General features: G+C 41.3%; 1 protein-coding gene across 1 annotated transcript in view; it reads left to right on the forward strand.

Moving 5' to 3' along the window:
* Positions 1–23,414, forward strand: part of vps37d (VPS37D subunit of ESCRT-I) — a 43,876-nt gene extending 20,462 nt beyond the window's left edge. The window contains exons 3-4 of the mRNA XM_030745681.1: positions 11,057–11,139; positions 18,871–23,414. Coding sequence (XP_030601541.1) covers positions 11,057–11,139; positions 18,871–19,410 — 623 coding nt within the window. The 3' untranslated portion in view covers positions 19,411–23,414. The remainder of the gene's footprint in view (positions 1–11,056; positions 11,140–18,870) is intronic.
* Positions 23,415–24,103: the final 689 nt, after the last annotated feature.

Genomic DNA, 24,103 nt, shown 5'->3' on the forward strand with positions numbered 1-24,103 from the left:
TATTTTTATGCTAAAGCTTAAATCTCTGCAGCTATCTGACGGCAGCAGGACACACATCGAGAAATCTTGAAGTGAACCTGTTATTGTTTTTCTTGTTTTCTGTCATCTATATATAGTTACAGTGTTACAAAGATGTTAAATATGGCAAATGTTTTAAATAAGCTCATGCTTCAGACTTCTCCAAACAGACTGTCAAACTGTTTTTTTTTCTACTCTGGGATCTGTATGAGAAATATGATCATCTGAGCCTCAAACCTCTTGCTGCTCACACCTTCTGTTTGTGAGGGGCAGCCAGTGGTCGACTTAAAGAGGGAGAGTAGGTAAGGCAGCTTGTTTCAGACAGTGAATTACTTGTAGGGCTGCAGTGGTGCTTATTTTAAGCCATATGTTGATTATTTTGAACTGGGAATCATACTAAGCTACTCCAGTAGAGACCAAGAGCAAAAATGTCTACCTGGGATGGGAATGGCCACATCATAATCTTCCACCCACTGTTTACCAATGTTACCACACACTTCCACGTGCATTGGATGGCTAGGTTAGAGGAATAGGTGGGCTTTTTGAATCGAAGCTCTTTCAGTGCCTACAGATCTTTTGCACTTTGCGCTGCTGCACATACCTGAACCAAAATAGAAGGTGTTAAATGCACCCACTCAATACAAGAAGCCCAACACCTACCACAGGTCATTGTGCTTGTGCGGTGAGAGTAGGGACTTTTTGACTTTTGTTACTGCATTGTGACACCAAGTGACACCAGTGATAACAGTGCACACTTTCAGTCTCTCCTCAAAGGCATCCTTTTGTGTCACGCTCTGTTGTACACGTAAAAAGTGTCAAAGGAAGCCTGAGAGAGAGGAGAAGTGTGAAGTCTGGGTTAAAAATCTTATTGTCTGTATCTCTTAAGGTAAGAAGAGATAAGACTGCTGTCTAATTTTCAGGTGCAGCATTAGGGATGTTTCTGACATACCTGGGGCATCTTTTGGGTATCTGGCTTTACTTACCCTAACATCAGCAACACAATGAAGGTTGTTATCAACTCAGTAGGTCAACCCAGGATTTATCAAGCTAGCGACGAGTGTTCACACGAAGGAGGTGAGCTGGCAGCTAGTGACGGATCAGACACGGACATTTCTACTGGCAGCAGAGCAGCTGATTTTTAGAAGATAAATCTATAATATTAGAAAAATATAAAGAGGTTAAACACATAATAAAGACTGAAAGTAGCACGGCTGCTGCAGACAGATCAGCTGTAGACTGTGTGGTTTTGAAAGGCGGTAAATGAATCTTTGCCAGCTCACAGTTCATCACTCATCAGTGTGACTTCTTCAGTCTCAGCTGACTGCAGGTTTCCCCAACCTTAAAAACAGCGCGGTTGCATAATGACCGAAACCAGCACCTTTGCTTAACAATGAGCCAGGAGCTCAGTTTCATGATCGGTAATCTGCCAACTGTCACGACCATTGATGAGTGGCTGTGAGTGCTATTCGCAGAGAGCTGGAGAATGGCTGTAATCGCAGCATTGTAAGATGGTGAACGATAGACCCTTAGGCCCCCTCCTCGATTCAGCGATGGTCGTTCCCTTTTCACATAAATGGCCTTCTTGTCTCCCTGCATTCCTCCCTGTCCAGGATGTGCACGCCTTCAACATTGAAGAGGCCAGTAGGTGTAAACAGACTACAGAGTCCTGGCCTGATGCTTAGGCAGAGGTTGCTATAATTCACAGCAATCCTCTTGGCACTTAACAGCATACGTTGTATTACTCTGAGGGACCCAATCCTGGGGGAGGACCTGTTTTTGGCTTGCTTGATTTGTGGGTTGAATGCCGCTGAGACGTAGTGTTTTGAAAAATGTATCTCAGCTGTTCTGATACTCCTAACACACTGCTTTTCACCTGGGCAGCCATTGTCCTTCTTCTGTCCTGGATCGCCTGGAGCCTTCTTTAGGTGTTTTCCTAGCAGTTGAGGTCTGAAGCATAAGTTAATACAGTGAGAAATTAACCACCTTCATTGTACTGAAGGTTAAATTTTAAGCATCTAATCCTGAACAGCTGTTATTGGCAGTAGAATGATTTTAGTTTCTTCCTCTAATTTAAAGAGTTGAATCTTTCCTGTAATGTATCTCAGTGGTCAGCGCAGACCTCAGCAGGGTCCATTAACATGTTGACATCAGCTGTTTGCTGAGAGCTTGTTTCTGTGCTTCCACGGTAACTGTCACATCGATCAGCGTTCCCGCGGCATCAGGCTGAGGAGAACACCATATAGGTTGTGACTGCACATCATCTCAAATCAGTGTAGAGGATTTTAATGCCGACTCTGAACCTGCCCGGGCTCAGTGGGCATGTGTACGTTCAGAGCTGTAAGGGGCATCGGTGCCTGACAAGTCGATCCGATTAATTTGTTTTGACTATTGAACTGCAGACCAGTCAAATAAAAACACGATTTTTGAAACGTGTTCGGAGCTGCGTGCACGGGCAGAGCTGTGACACGATGCAGAGAGGAAGTATGATGCCGGTACGATTTCTCTGAAAAGCAGACAAGCAAAGACAAAAAAAATATTCATTTAAACATTAACTTTCATGTGACCAAGCGAGTCATTACGGCCCCGGCCATTGTGATCTATTTAATGGCAAAAATGTTAACTACCCTTAATTTACCCATTGATGTGCCCAGCATAATGGAGAGTTCTGTGGTTTTTGTTTTTTGTTTTTTTTTTTTTGTTTAATGCTTTGATTTTTATTTCAGACATCTCAATAATTAAATATTTTGAATGTTTCTGAACAAACTCTTTGAAATATCAGACATCTGCAAACAAGATTTAGGCTGAAACAGAAGCATGGAAGTAATAGACGGGGATTTGTTACCCTATATTGTTTCTAATTAAATAATTTTAGAATGAATGAAAATGGTTTAATTCCATCTGGATCAAATCCCATAAATTAAAAATGCCCACGAACTTTCTTCCTGACCCAAAACTCACGTCACAAATTCTTTATTTCATCTGACCAAGAGTTTAAAATTCAAAGAGTTTAACTTGCATTGATGGAAAAAAGAACAAATCATTAGTTCTGAGAACTGGATATTTTTAGGCTGCAAGGGATCAGTTTTCAGTTTTAATTGACTTGACTGTGTCCTCAGTTGGTGATTAACCCTCAAGTAGCAATCTTTATTTGAAAGGCTCTATTTGTGTTTGTCATACCCACACTTATTCCTTCATCTATGACAGATATTCAAAAAATGATCTGATGTGATTAATCGTAGTTTTGAATCATTTCTTATGCAAATGGCACTAACTAGACTGATTCAAACATCGCTTTAACTGCTTTCATTCACTTTGGCCATGAAGAATCAGCCTCAAGGCTTCTGCAGCCGTAACGCTGCCTACTTTAGTTCAGTTAGCCGTGGTTCACTGTACAATGCATTATTAGAAGTGGAAAATTACAATCAAATCAAAGGTTCTAATGTCATGAATGACCCCACACGACTTCTATTATCCTTGCCATGCCAATTCCTGTGAAAGAAATTAACATTTATAGGCGAAGGTGATTTATGACAAATTCATTGTAGTGAGCATTTTTATGATTAAAAATATCATAAGAGCACATATGAATATGCGTGGCTCTGTCACATGAAGGTCAGTCACCATAAAAACACTAAATATTTGAAAAATGCCCTAAAACATCAAAGCTGACTTTTTTTTAGGCATCTTGTTTTTGACCAAGTAACATTAAAAAAAAAAAAAAAAAAAAAGATATTCAGGTGATCATTTGTGAGTATTTTAGCCAAAATTATAGAATTAATCGGGAAGTCACAATTAAAAAGTAATGAAAAAGTAATTTTCCATTGTCCTTATATTTTTATTAGTGTTGTATTTCTTCAGCATTGATCACCAAATAATTTTATCTTTTTAGTTAAAAAAAATGCATTTATTCTTTACTTTTGTCTACAAGTACACTTGTTAAATGATTTCAGCTCCCACCCTGATGCAGTGGAAGTGAAGGTTTAATCTGGACCTTGCTGAGACCACAGTGCTGGCAGAGTTCAGCAGAAAACAGGAAAGGAAAACTCTTTAAAGACACACATTGTACCTCCTGAATAAATGAAACCGAAGCTGTCTTCATTGGGTAGCTCTCCCTTTGAAGGAGATGGGTTTTTTTTTGCATCCTTTGAACTTTGTGAACTGACCCTTTAACGGCAGCGCCAAAGGGAGGTCATGTCAGTCAGTCCGTCCATCTGTGAGTCCGGCCCTCTGTTCACCTGCCTGATCCCAGAGGAGGATTTAGAAAAGTTTTGGTGACCCGCTGAAGTGTTTTTAAGGCTCATCAGGAGTTTCTGCTAAGTCAGAAATGTTTACTTAGTTTATCAGTTTTTGTCACATGTAGAGCTAACAAAGCAAGTAAAACTTAATTTTTTTCATTCCAGGAGATCCCTCAGCCAGATCACTGTGTAGAAAGAATATATGCTATAAGTTAAATCCAATAAGAGGAGTAGGAAAAAAACATGAAATAATAATAAAACTTAAAAATTAAAGTTGATAAACAGAATTTAAATAAAATGATAACTAAGAAAAGGAATCAGAGTACTGAAAGGCTTTAGTTTCAAACTCTTGCTGGAGCAGAATTGAGGCCCCAGTTGCACAGGCCTCGAGACCGGTCGAAAAATGTTCAACTGGTTGGCAAGTGGTTGCTGGAGGTTGTTGGAAATTGCTAGGTGAAATTGGTCACAAAGAAGTATATGTGCTGCACTGACAACCTCCGTGTGAGTGCTTTAGTAACTAGAAAGTTGCCACAGTTGCCAGTTCTGTAGGCCTGAGTGACTGAGCCCTAACATGATTGGTGTAGGGATGATTTTCAGATATTTAGATAGTTTTTTTAGATAGTTTTTTTTTTTTTTTTTTTTTTTTTAATTTGAAGATCTTAGCATTAAAGCATTAAGCAATGGGCAGAAGAACACGTGAACTGCCTGTCCAATATAGGTGAGATTAGATGCTGCTGTTGTGTGTTGACTTGTTTTAAATGATAAACAAAAATGAGGTCCAGCGTAGACTCTACCAAGTAAAGCTCAGACGTCACAGGTATACCATAACTGTCCACAGTCATTTGGGGGAAGTTTGCAGTAGGGGCATTCGTTGAATAATAACTGATGGTTCCCAGTGAAAATGGAATAATATGTTGGCTTGAACTGTCCATCTGTAGTAGATTGGAGTATAAATGGTAAAAGCAGTTTATTAGTATGCAAGACACTGAAGATACTGAGGTCCTAGACTGTGCAAGGCCTTAAAAGTGAGTTTAGCTTTAAAACTATAAAATCAATTCTGACCCTAAGGAGAATCTAACGACTTCAGTACAGGTGTTATATGGTCAAATGTAAAGCTCCTAAACCATTCAGTATTTATTTAATTATAAATATAAATGTCTTGGTAAGGTTTGTATTCCAGCTGTGCTGTTCAAGTACACAAATCAAAGCAGTATCAAAACACGAACTGATAAAAATGAGGCTGTTCTGAAATCTGAATCTATGAGATAATAACGTCAAGGAAATCATTCAGCCTTTTGAGTCGTGACAGCAAAGATTACTTCACCTTTGTGTTCAGGTCTAGAGAAAGCAGAGAGGCGTATGAAAGAGGTTTTTTTTTTTTTTTTGAGGTTTTCTAAGTCTGTAAGAGTTTGCGATCAGTTTGATGTGTAGCAGGCCTGATGTGGTCTTGTTTCTTTCCAGTTAAAACTCACACGGTTAAGTTTAGGATTGGTTATTTAACAGGGTCGAGATGTTTGAAGATTGAAGAATATTTTTGTTGGTGGCAGTAACAGTTTTCAGGGGAGCTATTATGTGATCCCATGATTATTCTGATTATTATTTTGATTATTCTGCAAGGAGGGAGGGAAGTTTAAAAAAAAAAAAAAAGTGGAATAATGAACATTTGATTAGTCATAGCTCATTGGTTGAATTGGAAACAAAACAGTTAGTTTCTGCTTTGCAGAAGTGACACATGTAGGCTCCTCCATGGTCCTCCTGGTGTCCATTAGGTTGTAGTTGTTCCTGGTGTTTTCCTGCTTTTGTCTGTTCCCTCCTTTGATTGTCTGCGTCGCCCTCATCAGTCACCTGTGTTTGGTCGTTTCCTTCCACTGAGTCCACCCCACCCCCGTGCCTCGGGCGTCTTGTGCTGTTTGTTTGGGTTTCCGTTCAGTTCTCCTTGTCCTGAAAGTGAATGTCCCTGTGTTGGTCATCTGAGGCTGTCATCTATGGCTGAGCACAGAAGCCACACCCACTTGCTTCTGTTTGAGGGGGGTGGCCAATCAGAAGAAAGTTGGTTTCAATGGAGAGGAATGAAAACAGCTTGTTTTGGACGAGATGAACTGAGGTGCTGCACAAAGGCACAGTATAAGATCTCTGAACCATGAGCTGGAAATGAGAAAAGTAGATCTACTTTACATAAAATTAAGATTTAAATACTGCAGTGGTGCAGTCACAGTAAATGCAGAGCGAAGTATTCAGATTACAAAGTCTGTATACTGAGGTGAATTCATGCCAGGCACTGCGAACAGAGGCAAATCTGCATCCGTACAAGTTAAAATATTTCACCTTGGGCCAAAAAAAAAATAGCTTCACACTGGATCACAAAAGCCCATCAGCTTGGATTTTCCCATAGATTTAGGATTCTCCTGACAGCACGGTTAAGGACAGGCTTACTGTTTGTGGGAAGCTGGAGCTGTATGATTCAACTTTGTTTTTTATAGAAACTGTAAAAAGAAAAAAAATGGAAAGGGCCTGGAGAAAGAGTGAAATTGTGGGAGTTCGTGGTAAGCTCTGAAAACACATTACAGTAACTTGATTCCAGCTATCAGTTGTTCTCATCATTTTGGCCGTTACGAACGAATGTTTGTGGGTTTCCAGAAATACGCCAGCGACCGAAAACACCGTAAGAGTCTGTCAAGCTAAAATGTAGATGCTAAAACTATAAAACACCATTTTGAGTTATGCATACTACTCCAGATAATTTCCTTTTCTTTGTCAGAAGGAGTACACTTTTCCTCTATTAGCTGGCCTGACCTCTATAATTTTTATATCTTATATTGCTTCGAGGTTTGTGAGTTGGGAGTAAAATGGTTTTTACTTTCAGCCTGCACTCCTAAATGTCTCTTTCAGCGGTTTGATTTATCTCCGCTGAAGCAGCATCCGCAGATGACACTGAAATTCCTGCAAAGTAGCATTTCATAATTGAGCCGTGCACTGACGGAGCTATGATTGGTATCTGTGCCTTATCACCATTTTAGCTGGAAGAGATTCTGAGACATCTACTTGCAGATGGCATGACGTCTGTTTCGGGGGGACTTAATTTTACTGAAAATTGTTTGCGGCGTCACAGGCGATGAATCCTAGATGGATGGATGCTGTTTGCTTTTGGTGCAAAGCATCCACAGAAGAGCAAAACGGGAGGTTTGGGAAACATTAGAGTCGCAGTGTGCCTGCCTCGCCGCCTCATTGTCTCATATCAGCTCCCAGACACGGCGCGACTCCATCACTGACACCATTCACTCGTTAGCGCCGCTCCAAGCAGCCTCCAGGTCCACCCCCACCCCCCCATCAATTCCTGAATGTAGGCCACACACAGCTGCTCTAACAGCATTTGTTTGCTTGGCCGTCACCTCTCATCACACCCCCGTCTCCCAGCATCTGCAGCATGGGGTCAGCAGCAAGGCCATGCCTGCTTTTTTTTTTACTACATCAGAGCAGATGTTTGCGAGCGCTGGAACGTAATGTGTGGATTATTAATGCAGAGGTGACAGCTTTATCCACTTGCTAAGTGATGGAGTAACAACCCGGCTTCCAGATCCCAGCATTTCCTGAGATGTTTTTAATGTGCTGCAGTGTTTTGTTTTGTTCTTTGAGATTCGAGCCCCCAAAAACTATTCAGTTGTCGTTCTTTGGCCTCTCCAGCTTTTCATTAGTGCGTTTCATGAGCAGCACATCCTGAAGCTAAGTTTTTTAAAAAGTCATGGTAGTTATCGTCACACTCAGACCAACTAAGATCTCAGTGTGGACATTAGGCGTACGATCCAGACTTTTTCTTAGCGAGAAACCCAAACCAAGGAGAACTTGTTAATGGCTAACCTTGTTATGGATCGGCTCGTCTCAGATGTCCTCTCGGCTGAAGTTTGGTCAGTTTTTGATGTCTTCTTCCTGTCTTCTTCCTGCTTTGGGGGACTTTCGGGGAAATGGCTGATGATGTCAGCTTAGCATTGATGAGGTTTGTTGAAGCCGTGCACTTTTCTTCACAGATTCCCTTTAACGGTGATTATCACATTTAAAGATCTGCGTGAATGATTTTGCTGCTCCAGTGCTGACGTTGAGTAGCAAGTGATGGGAAAGCTACTGCCTTGAACACATTGTCTATTTTTTTTTTTCTATTTCTTTATCCATCTAGATGGGGAGGGGATGGATTTTCCTGAGGGGCTCAGAGTTATTAGAGTCATTACTGTGACCTTTATTTGCCCCCCGGTCTCAGCTGAACCTGGTCTGGCTTGTGGGGGTTAGCTTGGTTGTCATATCGTCTCCTGGAGGGACAAGACACACTTTGCAGTCAGCTGGGTCAGTTGTGTTTTTGATCCCTGGGAGGTGAGCACACACTGTGAGAGTGCGAGAGAGCGGCACTACATGCATATTTATGTTTGCGTGCTGCAACCATTTTGGATGATCCCCGGCAGTTAGGCGTATCATTAGTGAGACTTTCTCTTTTTTCATTACATTATCAAATTAAATAAGCTCAAAATTAAACCTTTCATTTTAATCTTAAAGGATTTTTAGACATTTTTGTCTTCATGACTAAGGGCATTATAGTCCTCTTCAAATAAATCAGTGAGTTTGTCTGTGGGATGCAGTGTGAACCTCATTTTGTTTTCATTTGGGCAAATTGGCACCACTAGAAACATGGCAGATTAGCTGTTTGCAGTCCTTGTTTAAACTAGGCTCATAGATGTGCAGACAGCTTTGATACTGAAGAGAAATGATTATTCTCAGGCAAGTGCTACAGTTAGGAGCGTCACTTTTTTTCTTCGATTTTCGAGCAGATTTAAGGAGTTTTATTCACAGTCAGCTTCAGCGATAACGACATCCTTTGGCAAGAGTCGCACTGAATCTAAAAATAAGTCTATCAGTTCTGTGCGTTCAGTTTTGACTGCGAGGAATGTCATTTTATGCAGATTTTAGCAGCTACACCCCGAGTCCCTGAATTACCACCATGTGTGTCACAACCCCTGCTGCTCATAGGCAGGGGGACATCACTGGGGCAAACTACAATCAGTTTTGGTTACAGTTGGTTTTAGGGCATCTGCATCTGCATTTCCCTTTAAACCTCTGAGTGTCATAAATGTCCATCACAGCCTGAAAATGTGCGCTTTGTAAGCCAAAAGTTAGAAGATTGGAAGAAATAAGAAGCTAGAGTGCAGAAAACTTTTTTGGTATTTTAAGCCTCAAAGCAACCGAAAGAGAGAGACAGGGCACCCAGGGATTTATGAGTAGTAATCTTTGGGCAGAGTTCTGCAAAACAAAAGATGCCGCTTTATAACCACCAAACTGGCAAACTGAAAAGGTGATCGCATTGTTGCACTGATTGTCTGGTGGCATGACTTTATTCTTAAAGGACTTTTGTAATAACCTTTATAAAGGTAATGCTTGTTGATGCATTCATCTACCCATCCATCCATTTTCATTTTCTCACGGGGTACTGGAGCGTATTGCGGCTCTCACGTGGGGCGGGGTGCACTGATCACAGGGTCAGAAAATGCAAAAAAAAAAAAAACCCATATATATATATATATATATATATATATATATATATATATATATATATATATATATATATATATATATATATATATATATATATATGTTATTTATTTATTTTTAGGCACTGTTGGGGAAAAAATTATATTAAAAAATAAATAAATAATACATTTTTTAATATAAATTTTTTTCCACAGTACCTAATAAAAAAACAAAAAAACCCCCAAAAAATCATCCTGCCACCCGCCAGTCTGGTGTTCGTGATAGTTTCACTCGAGCGTAGCGGTTGCACAGTGGTGCTGTGTCTTCAAAGCACAGCCTTCTTTCATTTTTAAGGTTGTAAACATGGTGAGCTTTCCCATCTCTGCCTTCAAACAGTCACACGATGTGTCACTGCTGTAGTTCATTACAGACATTTCTGCTTCACTCGCCTTCGCATTTAGGTCTAAATTAGTGGTTTAAACCTGCAACCTGTCTGATCATCTGACTTTCCAGATGTCAAGCTCTTAAATTGGTGAATTATTATTATTAGATATGAATAATAACCCAACAAACTAGACTTACTTAAAAAAAAAAAGAAAAAAAAAAGGAGTGTTCATCAGAGTGTGACAGTTTGCTGACACATTAAAATGTCGAAACATAATCTCGTCATCCATCATGTTGCCGTTTGCTCGTCGAGATGCGATGTTGATGTGAGCCGGTTTAAATCTTCTGTGGCATTTGCATTTATTTGTGATGCAGTTCTTATGATTTTTGTGAGCTGCTGTCTCAGTCTTTTTAGTTAAAGGCTCCCTGCATTTTTTATCATATTGACATAGACTTAAATCATTCATGTTCATGTCAATATGATAAAAAATGCAGGGATTTTTGCCTGTGCCTGAGCATGTGTGTGTGTGTGTGTGTGTGTGTGTGTGTGTGTGTGTGTGTGTGTGTGTGTGCTTTCATTGTAATGTTAACTAAGAGAATCCAAATGAGAGACGATGGCAAGAATGAGCCCCCGATTCAGCCCGGCCCCGTGGTCAAACCAGACTACTTTCCCAAAATAGCTCAAAGTTGAATATTTACAGCCCTTGTTTCCCCTTTTTACTAGCCAAAAAACGTCCACCCCATCACCAGCGTCTCCTCGTCAGCACATACCCTGAAGGCTCTTTGTGATTTGGAAAATAATTTTCTCTACTGCGGTTTCTTGGTTTCTGGATTTTTCTTTTTCTTTTTTCTTTTCCAGCTCCATTAAATCCATCTTCATGCATCAGTGTTGTTTCTCTTTGTCGTTGCAGAGGCTCATGTGCAGAAGCGCAGCCTGCAGACGGCGCAGAACCTCCTGCAGGAAGAGGTGGCACGTGCAGAGGAGCAGTCAGAGGTAAAAACACACACACGCACAGACACAGACACACAAAAGCTGTGAAAACTGAGCTCTTTTCCCTTGTTCTTGCACAGAATCAAACAGTCTTTCATCACGTTGGCATCACTCTTGCGGCTGGTTCTGAAAAGCCCTTAGTCTAGCTGACAGCCCACCCTGTTCTGTACAAGCTGATCTCTAAAGCCATGAGGCATCCTGTACATACAGTGAGCTCTCCCCACCTCACCAAAGCAGCCTCAGTAGCAGTGCCTCCACGTACATGTGTTCAGTCACCACTGCATTCAAACTCCACAAATGCTGCTTTTCTGTAAACTGCAGTTTTTCTGCGTTAATTGTCCTTGTACCATTAAATTCTGAAGACAGGGCTTAAATCCATTTAGCTGGGGGGAGGAAGAGGGTTAAAAGCACAGTGTCTTAGATGAAAATTGGCACATAATTTAGCTCAACACAGACATCAGTGTGAAGATTTATCTGATGGGGCTTCACAGAATGATTAAGGGCATATGAAAGAAGTAAAATGTCTTCATCCTTTCAGACTCTCCAAGTCAATCCTAACCTGACTGCCATTCAAAACACACATGGCAAGAATATGCAGTCCAAGATGCTGCAAAACAGGGCTTGCCTCCACCTCTTATTCTGAAGATTTGCAGACCTTTTTTTTCCTTTTTTTTTTTTTTTTTTTTTACAGGCATATTTGCAGGAGACAAACAGGTCTCTCTTACTTCTGTCTTATATTCTATTTTTTAAGAAAAGGCAGTCTACATCGTGTACACCTGAGCCCATCGTGTACACAACAAGATACTGGAAACATTTCTCAGAGATTTTGGTCCATGTTGACCTGATGGCGTCTAACAGTCGCTGCAGATTTGTCGGCTGCACATCTGCGATGGGAATCTTGTCAGGTGCTCTGTTAGATTGAGATCTGGTTCCTGTGGAGGCCATTTAAGCTCAGTGAACTCAGTAAGGTTCAGAAAACTGGTCTGAAATTTGAGCTTTGTGACGAGGTGCATTATCCTGCTGGAAGCAGCCATCAGAAGATGGGTGCACTGTGGCCATAAAGGGATGAACATGGGCAGCAGCAATACTCAGGTAGGCTGTGGTGTTTAAACTGATGCTAAAGGGCCCAAAGAAAAGGGTCCAAGAAAATATCCACCCCAGTCTTCTATCTTGTCCTATTTTGGTGAGCCCATGTGAATTGTAGCCCGTTTCCTGCTCTTAGCTGACAGGAGTGGTACTTGATGTGGTTTTCTGCTGCTGTAGCCCTTCTGCTGCAGGTTTTGACGTGGTATGCATTCAGAGATGCTCTTCTGCGTCCCTTGGTTGTAACGAGTGGTACAACCAGTGTAACAATTTGAGTAACCATTGCCTTGCTCAAGGCAGAAATCCCCATAGATCAGCAGGTTCTGAAACAGCCCATCTGGCACCAACAGCTATGCCACGCTTTCTTCCCCATTCTGACACTCAGTTTGATGCATGCGTTAGCAGGCTGCATTAAAGCGTAAATAGTGTCCAAATGTCTCTAAATTAAGTCTGTATTAATGTGGTGATCCCAAATTCAAACAAAATATTTGTAGATAAAAATTTGATTCATCACTCCCAAACAAACCACACATGCTTACAAGAGCAGCTAGAATAGAGCAGAAGAAAAAGGTAGTTTGACGTGCTCACAGCTATGAAAAATAATACTCAAAATGCTTTTTGAGAGCCCTATCACAACATCTCAGAATGCTCAGCAGACCTCCTTTGTAATTGATTGTCCACTGGAATGTAATTTACCTGGTGACTTTGATTTGTTTAGCAGTAACAAACCAAGCTGTGAATGGGTGATCACGATGAGTTCATCGCTGTAGCAAACAGCTCTGTAAAGAAGCAGCTCAGGCTCATACTGACATGTTTACCTGCACGAAGGCCCGTGCAGTGTAACTCCCATCATGCTCTGTCATGACAGATATCTACAGCCCAGGCAGCGCACTCAGCTCATCCTATTTTTATGACTGTCCAATTTAAGATGATTACTAAACACTGGACACTGCAGTGCACGTGCATGTGCTGGATAGATTTTTGGACCAAGAGTCGTACTTCTCTCGCCTGCCTGTCCAGCTCATCGTGGATTACTGGAGGATTTTTCACAGGCAGTGTTTATCAACATCACATCATTTTAAAGCCCAACTGGAATTAGACTGAAAGGGTTTTTCTTCTTTGCGTATGTAATTCAAGTGGGGAAAAAAAAGTAGCTGGACAATCAGTAGAAAGTTAATTCAAAGGGAGAAGAGGTAAAACAGCTCATTTCAGACAGAGGTTATAGTAAGGCAAAGGGTAAAATATGCGTTTAAATAAAAAATATTAATGTTAAGGATGAGTGGATCGAGGAGCTGCGTCAAAGTACAGTATGAGGTAAATAAAGATTAGTTTGAATTACCAGATGAACTGGTATACCAGTAATAATCTCATGCATTATAGGAATTTATTCTAATACAATAATACACCATAAAACCATCCATCCATGCATGCATCCATCTTCTGACTTATATCTGTGTCCGAGTCATGAGGGCAGCAGTCCCAGCAGAGATGCCCAGACCTCCCCCTCCCCGCCACCTCCTCCAGCACCTCAGAGGCATTCCCGACCCAGCCGAGAGGGATAATCTCTCCAGCTTGTCCTGGGTTTGTCACGGGGTTTCCTCTTGGTAGGAAGCACCCAAAACATAGCACTTAGGAGGCGTTCCAGGCAGATAGTCAAACCACTTCAGCTGGTGCCTGTTGGTGTGGAGGAGCAGAGTGGAGCTGTGATCCCCCCCCCCCCCCCCCCCCCCCCCCCCCCCCCCAAGCACCATTTTTAAATAGCAAGTCTACAAAATTTTCAAGCACTTCATATATTTATATATATATATTTATTTATATTATTCTTCACTGAACATCCAGTCAGGCATAAAGAACAATCTACAGCCGCAAGGAGGAGACCAGATGGAGGCAAATTTTTCCTGTTTCTTTTCACTTGTATGATATTAATCTCTTGCATTATAGGACATTATATGAGTAAATGTATGAGTGGTATTAATTTTTTTTTTTTTTTAATTTAAAGATCCTACCTTGCTTGTAGTGACTAAACATTTCCACAGTCCTGTATAAACTGAGTGCTTGGTGTGTTTGTGGTATGCACTGTGTAAACATAAAACACTTAAAAGTAGACTGGAGGAAGGTCCTTGTTGGCATAAAACATTGGCAGCGATGTTTCGACATTTATCTTTGTCATGATGGTGTGCAGTGCATACAAAAAGCTGCAGTCTTACAAGGATTCAGCTCTGCAAAACGTGACACATTAACACAGTGATCCTGTTTAAATCCTGCACGCTCCTCTGGCCCCAATCAGGACGCTGAGGGAGTCTCATCCACGGCTTCAAACCCACGCTGCTGTGCCCGGCTCGGATTGATCCATGCAGCACACCCCCACCCCCACACACCTCGTGTGGCTGCAATCAATACCTACACGACTCAGTCATTGGATCGACTGGCTGCTGATTGATTAAGGAACACCCAGCACAAACCAAGCAGCCTTATTGAATGAGAAAACACACCTGAGTGCAGACACATTGGTAAATATTGCAGGTTTGCTGCTTTTCAAACAAACTCAAAACAGCTTCAGATAACAGGATTTTAAATTATTGGATGACACATGAAAGATTCTGTAAAATTCCACTCTGTGTTGAATCAAAGCTCCACGGGTTAGCGGCCTTGAAATGAAGCTGTTTTATGTCTCCGTGGTTATCTGTGTGGATCTCATTTCAGATTAAGCCCTCACAGAGCGGCTGGTTCAGTGAAAAGCCATCTTGATTTTCATGGTCGTTCATCAGCTGCACTGACATCAGATACAGCTGTTTCCAAACATCTTCTCTCAGACTCATTCACACTCGTTTCTCTGCGGCCTTAAAACTTCTCGAAAAGCATGTTTTGTTTTTGGGGGGTTTATGGCCAACATGTCGAACAGATCCCAGCCTTTGAAGACTATGGCCACCAGCTTCTTCTTCGTCTTCTTCTTTTGTTGCCTTAAGTCAAACATTCTTCCTTATTGGGAAGATTCCTGGTCAGGTACCAACATGAACACGGATATCTGATGAAGGAAGCAAAACCCAAACTTGTTTAGCTTCCACACTCGCTGACCTTGTTTTACTTCAACGTACAGCTCAGCACCGAGCTGGGAAAACACAGAGCACACAGACTTTTTTAAGTTGACAGTAGTCGTTCGCAGCTTGATTTTTTTTCCCAAAGGCCTGCTGGGAAAGTGTAAAAACTGTTGGACAGCAGCCCAGAGGGAAATGTTGGTCCCTGTCGCGCTTACTTTTTGTCATACAGACCAAGGTTATTATAGTTAACTAAAACAAAAAAAAAAAAAGCAATATTGTGCCCTTACAAACACGGAAACTAAATAATAATAAAGTAAGTATATAGTAAGATGTTGCATCCAGGTTATTATAGTCAACTATAACTGGGTGTGGCAAACATTTTAGACAGACAGGATAAAAGAGGAGAGGGCTTGGAGAAAGAAAGGTTCTTGGTAGGTTCAGTGATACTTTTGTCACACTATTAGGGGCAAATATTCTTGGGTTTCCAACATGTCACCACCCACCTGTACCAAAACCCTGTACTTCCTGTCACTGCTACAGTTTAAAAAAAGGAAACAGTTCTTACTGTTGTAGGGTTAAAATTTGTGGTACAGTCAAGGGACACCTTCATGAACATAAAGTTGCAAACCACTAAGCCAAGACACTTAAAAGTCATTGTTACTTTAACATAAAACAAATGGCAACGAGTAGTCACATCTTTGAAAAGTAAAATAAATAAATAAACTTTCTTGTCAACCAACTGATTTCTTAGATTATTTTCCTCATTTAAAAAAGACAACCAGGTGTAAATGAATTTAAAGTTCAGAAATATCCAGATTGGTGGTTGTTGTTTTTTTTCTTTGCACCAAACTGTTGTACTTTTAACTGGATGCTAAAGAAGCTGAGAACACCAGGAAAGATCCCAGGCTTTGACTTTGCATTCTAGATACGTGCTGCTGAGTATGAACATTAAATGCCACGTATAGTTTGTTCACTCTGGATTAAATTAAAATCACTCTGCCTGTAGCAGCTGTTGTTTATTGTCAGAAAGGCCAGTATGTTCTTGGGGACCGGGGCTCTGTTTGTTTCACGGTGTCCACACCAGATGGAGAACCTCTCGCAAATCACAGTTGGGGGGGGGGGACACAGCGGGAAATCTAATAAACCTGAAAATCCACCAGTCACATGACAGTTACTGTTAATGGACAGTACTCTGCAACAAACATCCGCTTCAGCAGCTGTTTTTGTGATTTAACTCCTCACTGTCACAAATTCATCTTTGTGAAAATAATAAAACGCATACAGTATTTATGACCCATTTTTAACCCTCGGGTGACCAAGCTACTTTGGCAACAAAAAATGACCAAGTGGGGGTCATTTATGACCCAGTTATATTTTATACAGTAATACTTCTTTAAATGTCACCTCCATATTTCTGGGTTTTTTTCTGTTTAGATGTTATATTTCAAATATTTTGTGCAGAAGCACTAAAAATTAAGGCTTCTAATGCAGAGACAGGCAACCATTCACACTCCCATTCACACTTGTGGGTAATTCAGAATCACCAATTAACCCAACACCGCTAACTGTATGTCTTTGGGAGGAACCCGGAGAAAACCCCACGCAGACACGGGGAGAACATGCAAACTCCACACAGAAAGGAACTGGCATTAACGGGCCTGTCAGAAACCAGGTCAGCGGCAGAAATCAGGTTACAGGGGACATCAGAGGACACATTTGGAGCTGAAACCCATCAATCAGCCAGCTGACAGAGAAATCTGGCAACAGATTTAATAATCACATATTTAGTTTTTAAGCAAAAAGCTAAATGTTTACCAGCTTCAGTTCCTCAGATGTGAGGATTTCTTATAATAATACATCCGTTTTGTTTTTTTTTTAGGTGAGACAATGAGACTGTAAGTGTGGATCATCAGGATAAAAATACAGAGTGAAAGTCTGCCAAATGAACCTGATTTAGGCAGGGAAATAAATGAGACTTTCAAATAATGAGATCCCCAAATGTAAAGTTATTCCTATTAAAAAAAAAAAGCTCAGTCCTCAAATTGCTCTAAATGATTGGTTTCCCCATTTTTTTTTTTTATTTTTTTTTTGGTTTTTTATGCTATTGTCTCTGTGTGATGTCATTGAGACTTGATATCCTTGATTGTCAACACAGAAGCCCCACCTACTTTGGCTGCCCTTCTTAAACACAACAATCAGAAGACGCTTTGCTTAAAGGTGGGAAGAGCTAAACTGGCTTGTTTCAAACACGGGATTTATGAGGGGCTGCATAAGATACACAAGGATTATTTTGATCTTTGGATCATGCAGAGCTGCTCTAGTAGAGTCCAAGAATAGAAATATGGAGCTGGAAATTAGTAATAAATCCCTGAAAGCAGCACACACCGTTTCCTTACACACACATCGAGGTTTTAAAATAGTTCACTGTTCAGTCTTCACTAATTAAGACTTGTAGAGCTGTGTGTTAGATTTTCACCTGTAAAGATTAGAAATGCAGCAGCACACAGCTCACTGATCTTTACTTTCATCCGACCACAGTCTCCGCAGCTCATTTGCAGCTTTTGATATGCACATGTTTAAATAAAGTCCTGGTTAGAAACCCAATTATTTGTATACGTGGCCATCAAAATGGCTTCCACCTCCATATAAATGTCTTAATAGCACCTCTATAATCACTTACCTGCATTATGAAAAGCTTGTATCTCTGAAGTCTGAGAAATCTACAGTATCTTTAAGTGCAGTAACTTTGCATAAAGCTACAGTACAGTGCATCAGAGGTATCTCCGCATCTCAGTTGCGTTTACAAAAGTGGAATATTTTCTCTTGCTTTTCTTAGACAGCAGCATCTGCTTTGTGTGGTTTTTTTTTTTTTGGCTGTCGGGAGACATTAAACATCCAGAATCAAGCGAGACTGGTGAGACAGTGGATTGTGTGCACAGACACTTTCATTTAGCACATCGAACACAGCCACCACTGCCAGCTACACAGGCTAATGAGCTCAACAACTTTAAAAGAGGAAGTGTCAATTTTAGCGAAGATTAGACTTAGGTAATTCTCCGCTGTTGTACAGCTGTAGCTGCCACATACAGCTGTAATTAAAAAAGGGGGGGGTATAAATGGGTGTAAGCCCAGGTTTTTAAAAGAAAATGGATAAAGTTGCTTTCAGAGTGGCTAAATTAAAGGTTTTAAACTTAATTTGGTGATCTCTGAATAAACTACATGTGGGGGTTTTTTTTGTTGGGAGGGGGGGGTTGCCATGTTTTGTAAGTATTGTTTGTTTTGGTTGCAAGCATGTGTTTAAAAAAAAATAGACTAGTTATGGTTAATGCAGCAATTACTCCATAAATATATCTTCTGTCCTCAGTGTTCGGTTCAGTGATGTTCGTACGCAGCTGGGAACACACCCAAGCTTTCAAGCTTTGCCAGAAGTAATAGTTGCAGAACACGGGCCATTGTTAGCCATATTAAAATTACTTGCAGTGAAATATTGTGGCCGACAAAGTTCACGGGTAAACATCCCCGATCTGATTAAGCTTGTTTGAATGGTTCCCACTCCGCTTTGTGTGTTGTCCTGCCTGCTGATGCCGGTTTATTTGTCTGCTCTGCTTCACAGGAGCTCCTGGAGAAGTTCATGGAGGGGAACGTAAGCCTGGACGAGTTCTTGGACTCCTTCCAAAGCTCCAGGAAGACGTATCACATCCGCAGGGCTCAGACAGAGAAAATGCAAGAGCTCGCTCAGGCCAGGAAGCAGCAGGGGAAAACCAAGAGAACGGAGGAGAGCAAAGTCCCGGAAGTGAAGAAGGACTTGGAAAAGCCTCAGGAGCCTCAGCGGCCAAACGGCTTTTTAGCGCAGGGACCTCTTAGAGTGTTCCAAGTGCGCTACGGTCTCACGCCTGCCATCCTCCTCCCTCATTACCCCGTTTCTCCTCCTGCCTCTGCTCCATGCCATCAAAATAGCACCCCCTCTGCTGAGCCCCAGCTGGGACAGACCCACATCCTCAGCCCCAGCGCCCCACTTCCAGGACCCGGCCAGCCGGTTGGCCTCAGGGTCATCGGACAGCTAACGGGAGGCTGGCCGGCTAACGGGCGGCCTGTGCGAGTGCAGCAGCTCTACAGGCCGAATCCTCAACAGCCCGAACCGCCATACCGATAAACCGGAGGAGGAGAAAGAGGAGGATGTAGCCGGTTCGAGGGGTCTTCCAAGACGTTGGAACCAAACAGTGGCTGTCACAATCATGTAAGCAAAGACTGATCCAGAGACGGGCAGCGCTGCAGACGTCCGTTTCTGTTCTCCATCCATGACACACAAACGTAACACATCGAGGGAAGGCGAGCAGAGCAGAGGGAGTGAGGCAGGGAGGACTAGGGATGGGCTGTGATAGCTGGTAAAACAAATCTCCCATTAAGCCTTTTTTATTAAAGAGCAACAAAAACAGAAAAGGAGCAGCTTCATGAGCAGCTGCAGATTCAGCTGGAGTAACACTTGTATTTGTCGGGGGTTAAGATGAAAACTGCCCTCACATTCAGACACTTTCAGATTCTTATTTAAAATCTCTCATTCTTTTATTTTTCTGCAACGTCTGTAAACAAAAACGTTCCAAACTGGACTTGCCAAACTCTCTTTAAGCACACAGACTCGTCCTTAATAGCTTCAGTGGACATGAGTGCATTTTTTTTTTTTTTTTTTTAAAGTTCGTTAATCCTGTGACATCCAAGTAGCTTAGCCTTTTGTTTTGGAGAAAAACTAACAGTAGTTTGTTTTCGGGGGGTTTTAAGTGTGTTGGAATATTTCTTTTTTTTCCCCCAACTGCCAAGAGAGAATAATTTTCACAAGCCGTGATGAGTTTAGAGCTCAGGGAGCCATGATGTAGATCTACCCGAGTCACTCCATTGGCCTCAAACGTTTACGAGAAGCAGGTCTCTCTCTCAGTGATAGCGACAGCTGCAGGGATAAGTCCTAGACCTGGAGATGAGTTTGCACCTCCGGTTCTGTCATTTTGAAATAAGGTCTGTGGTTAACATGAGCTTTAGACTTTTTCCACATTTTGTTGTACAACAGAAAATATGCAAGGAAATACTCCAGTCGTGGATTCTGAAGTTTTTACATGTCCGAGAAAAGGAAGGGGCTACCTTTAAAGTACAAAAGTTGTCACCAAACACCCACATATGATTATTTTTATACCATCCAGATTTGTTCAGGTTCAGTTCACGTGGGTTTTTTCATATTTATTTTTTCTCTTTCCCCCAGTGATCTGCACCACCTGTGAATTTCACTCATAAACAAATCTGTTCATGCGAGTGCTTCTTCCCCTTTGTTTGTTTTTTGTTGTACATTTTTGTGAAAAGACACACCACCTCTGCAGCGTGACCGCGTACAGTCGGTGCTGTTTTTACAGCCCGCTAAAGAGGGCCACCTCATTAAATTACCGTGAGTGTTTGGTGTGAGTAGCTGGTGAAGTACAGTAGCCTGCGGCTTTTAATTAAATGCGTCACATACGTTTAATTAATATTTCATACTTTATGCTGCTCGGCTCATGTTTATTAATTAGGCTGCCACTGTAAACAGCAGCTTTTATTTACTGGAGATTTGACACTTGAAATGCTATCGAACCCCATCCCTAGTGAGAGGGTTTTGGGTTTTTTATTTTTAGTTATTTTAATATATTTTAAAGCGATGGAGAAAGAAGCACAGGGTTGTGAAGCACATCTACGAGTCAGGGGAGACAGAGGAGGAGGATCGTCGTTCATTCACGCAGCCGAGGACGGACAGAGATGTTCTGTCACCGACATGAAGGATGACATCGATAAATTGGCGTTTGATATAACTCTCACTGGTTGTCATCTCATCAAATAAAGCAGTGACATTCATACTTCACGATCTCCGATCGCGAGCGCCGATAGGAGAGATCGCCGCCGAGCAAAGTTTGAACAAAGGCGCACCGTGGAGCGGAGCAGGTGGTATTTATTAATAATTCCCAGATTTTAACCTCGCAGTGTTATTTGCAGTGTCATGTGTGTTAGAATCACAGACGATTACCCAAAGCCTTCTGCCTCACATCAGTGAGCGATTTATTTATTCATGTAAATCCTATTTTAAATGGCTGACTTCAAAGCTTCTTGTTTACCGTGCTAAATGAGGAGCTGCTTCTCCTTTCAAAGCAGCCCGGCGTTGTTGTTCCCCCCCCCCTCTCCCTCGAACTGAGCTGCAGAGTGAGGCGAACTTAATCTCTATGAGAATGCGAGCCCTCAGTGAAATGAGAGGAGGTTTGGGAGGTTTCCTTCTTCATTTTCTCATCATGCCATCCTGCATCATTTAAAGGGAAAAAAGCTTTGGATTGTAGTTGTAATGACTCTGCTCTTTAACATACATTTAGCTCATGAATAACTCATAACTATGTGCTTGCTAAAGCCTGACTAAGTACATGAAAATGCCTTTTTACAGGCCGGCGCCCAGTTGCATAAAACGTGTTATGGTAAAGAAAGAGTTGCTATAATTGAAGTTGTTTACCTGGAGGAAACACTGTTAAATAAGAAAGAAGTGTGAATGGATACCAAGGCTCTGAGCTCTTTAACCTTCAAGTGACCGAGTCCTGTATATTTATATGTGTGGTAAAAATGTTTGTGCTGCAAAGATAATATAAAGATGTGGATTTTTTGTAACATCATGGGCTTTGATTTTGTAATAATTTTCCACTTCTAATCGCTACATTGTGATGTTTCTGCAGTGAACAGACGTAGAGTATCAAGATTTACTGTTACCGAGTCCTCGGGGCAGAATACTTCATTCCCAATGTGACACATTTTTTTAAAAATGTGGATAAAAATGATTGAAAACCATAATTATTATATTAGAACATCTGTCACAGATCAGTTAAACGGCATAGGTATGAGAAACTCAGACAGAAACAGCTTGGTTGCTTGAGGGTTAAAGGTGGTGTTTTTGTTTTATTTTTTATTTAACACCTTTTACATTTTTGTTTGTTCATTTTGCACATCATTTCTATCATTCAGTTCAAAAAGTTGACTCCTGAGGTCTGAAGACAGGTTTATGTCGCAGGAAGGAGCAGGAGTGTTGCGGTGTGTTTGGGTTAAACGCAAAGCAAAGTTTGCACAGCCGGGATGCGAGTCAACGCACATTTGTCCCACGTAACACTCCCAGAGAGGCTAAAATGTGGCGAGTGTTACAGTGAGAATGCGAGCGACTGTTCGACTAGTCGTTTAAACGTTGCCGTCCTCGCTAGGCGCTGAACATATGTAGGCAGTGGTACATACAGCCAGAGCCTGTCCCATTCGGACGCCCTTTGAAATGTCACGATCCCACCTGCTGCAGTGATGACGGCGCTTCTTACTTTCTCTGTGATGGAAAATGTGCGAACAAGTGAGCTGGAAAGTGAGTCAGGAGAGAGCCGTGCTGGCCAGCACAGATCCGCTGTGCTTTCACACAGCTGACGTAGAGCTGTTCGACCAGTCGACTGGAGAAGAACATCTTAAACACGTTTGCATGGACAGCGGTTAACTTCATCTATTAGCTGTGACGGTTTTCTTTAAGCTAGTTGACTAGTCGTGGATTTTTTTCCCACGTTTAAACAACTAGTACATCACCAACACGACCTCCTGTGACTCCTGATGCCGCAGATGATCAAAAAAGGAGGATAAGCTTGTTGTTTGTAAGCAGCCGGGAATTTTCTTTTATATAGAGACAGAAAAAAGGGAGGGCAGTCATGGTAGGACTTCCTGATACCTTCAGGTATTGGTTGTACTTTGCATAAAAGTTGTCTTGCTAGTTGCGACGGGACCAAAAAAATAAAAAATAAAATAAAATAGCTAAAGTGACTGTTCATGAGACAAAACCTCGCTTTGCACTTACTCTGAACACATCGATAGGAGACTCAAAATGTCTGGGTAAAAAAAATACCCCTGATTACTTTAACTGCTAACACCTTTGTGTCTTGGGCGTCTTTTCTAAATGTTTTGAAGGGCAGATTGTACTTTACCTCTGATCTAAAAGAACCAACCAGTTCTCGGCCTTCTAATTAATGCAGGCAGCTTTTGTTTGACTTTTCTGAACTAAATGGGCTACATTCATTTTATTTTTCTCCTGTTGTTTCCATGTGTCTTTGTTTTTGTTTGTTTTTTATGCTGTTTTTGTTTTTATTTATTGTTGGGAAAACAATAAAATAAATACAACAGACAAGAAGTCAGAGACAAACACGAGCAGTCACTCCTTTGACCTCGGGCTTCTTTGCATGTGCACTTATTTTGTGTTATGATTGATAAAAAATTGTGGCTGAAACTCTGACAGTAAGACCAGATTTTTATTTTCACGTGTGCATTCAGGTGCGTGAGCATCCATAACTTTCTTAAAACAGAAAAACAGACTTAAAATACTTTGTCGTTGTTCAAAAAGATGGACAAAAACAAGCCCTCTGTAAAGGAAAAACCCAGCGTTATCTTTTGATTGTGTGGACTGGATGAAACTCACCTCATTTTTTCATTAATTTTATTATTTTTTCCACATATTTTTAATTGATTTCATGCCTTGGTTAATACTAAATTGAAATTATCTTGTCAATGTGATACAAATTGGGCGGATATTTTGGTAAATATGCTGATTTGCTTTCTTGTCGAGTTGAGTGGTATTAATGTGTTGTGTCTCTGATCAATATGAAGTTTGACCCAGGAGACGGTTTAATCCCTCTCTGCTGTTTTTCTGCAGATACAAGGGTCTGGAATGAGCCCGAACTGTTGAACTCTGTTAGCTACAACATTTAGAGACAGCGAGCGTCCGAAAACGTCTGAACATAAACGGCTGATGTAACTGGGTGCTGGCTCTAACAAACATGCAG

Source organism: Archocentrus centrarchus, chromosome 14 (assembly GCF_007364275.1).
Source record: "Archocentrus centrarchus isolate MPI-CPG fArcCen1 chromosome 14, fArcCen1, whole genome shotgun sequence".
In the NCBI taxonomy this organism is placed as follows: Eukaryota; Metazoa; Chordata; class Actinopteri; order Cichliformes; family Cichlidae; genus Archocentrus; species Archocentrus centrarchus.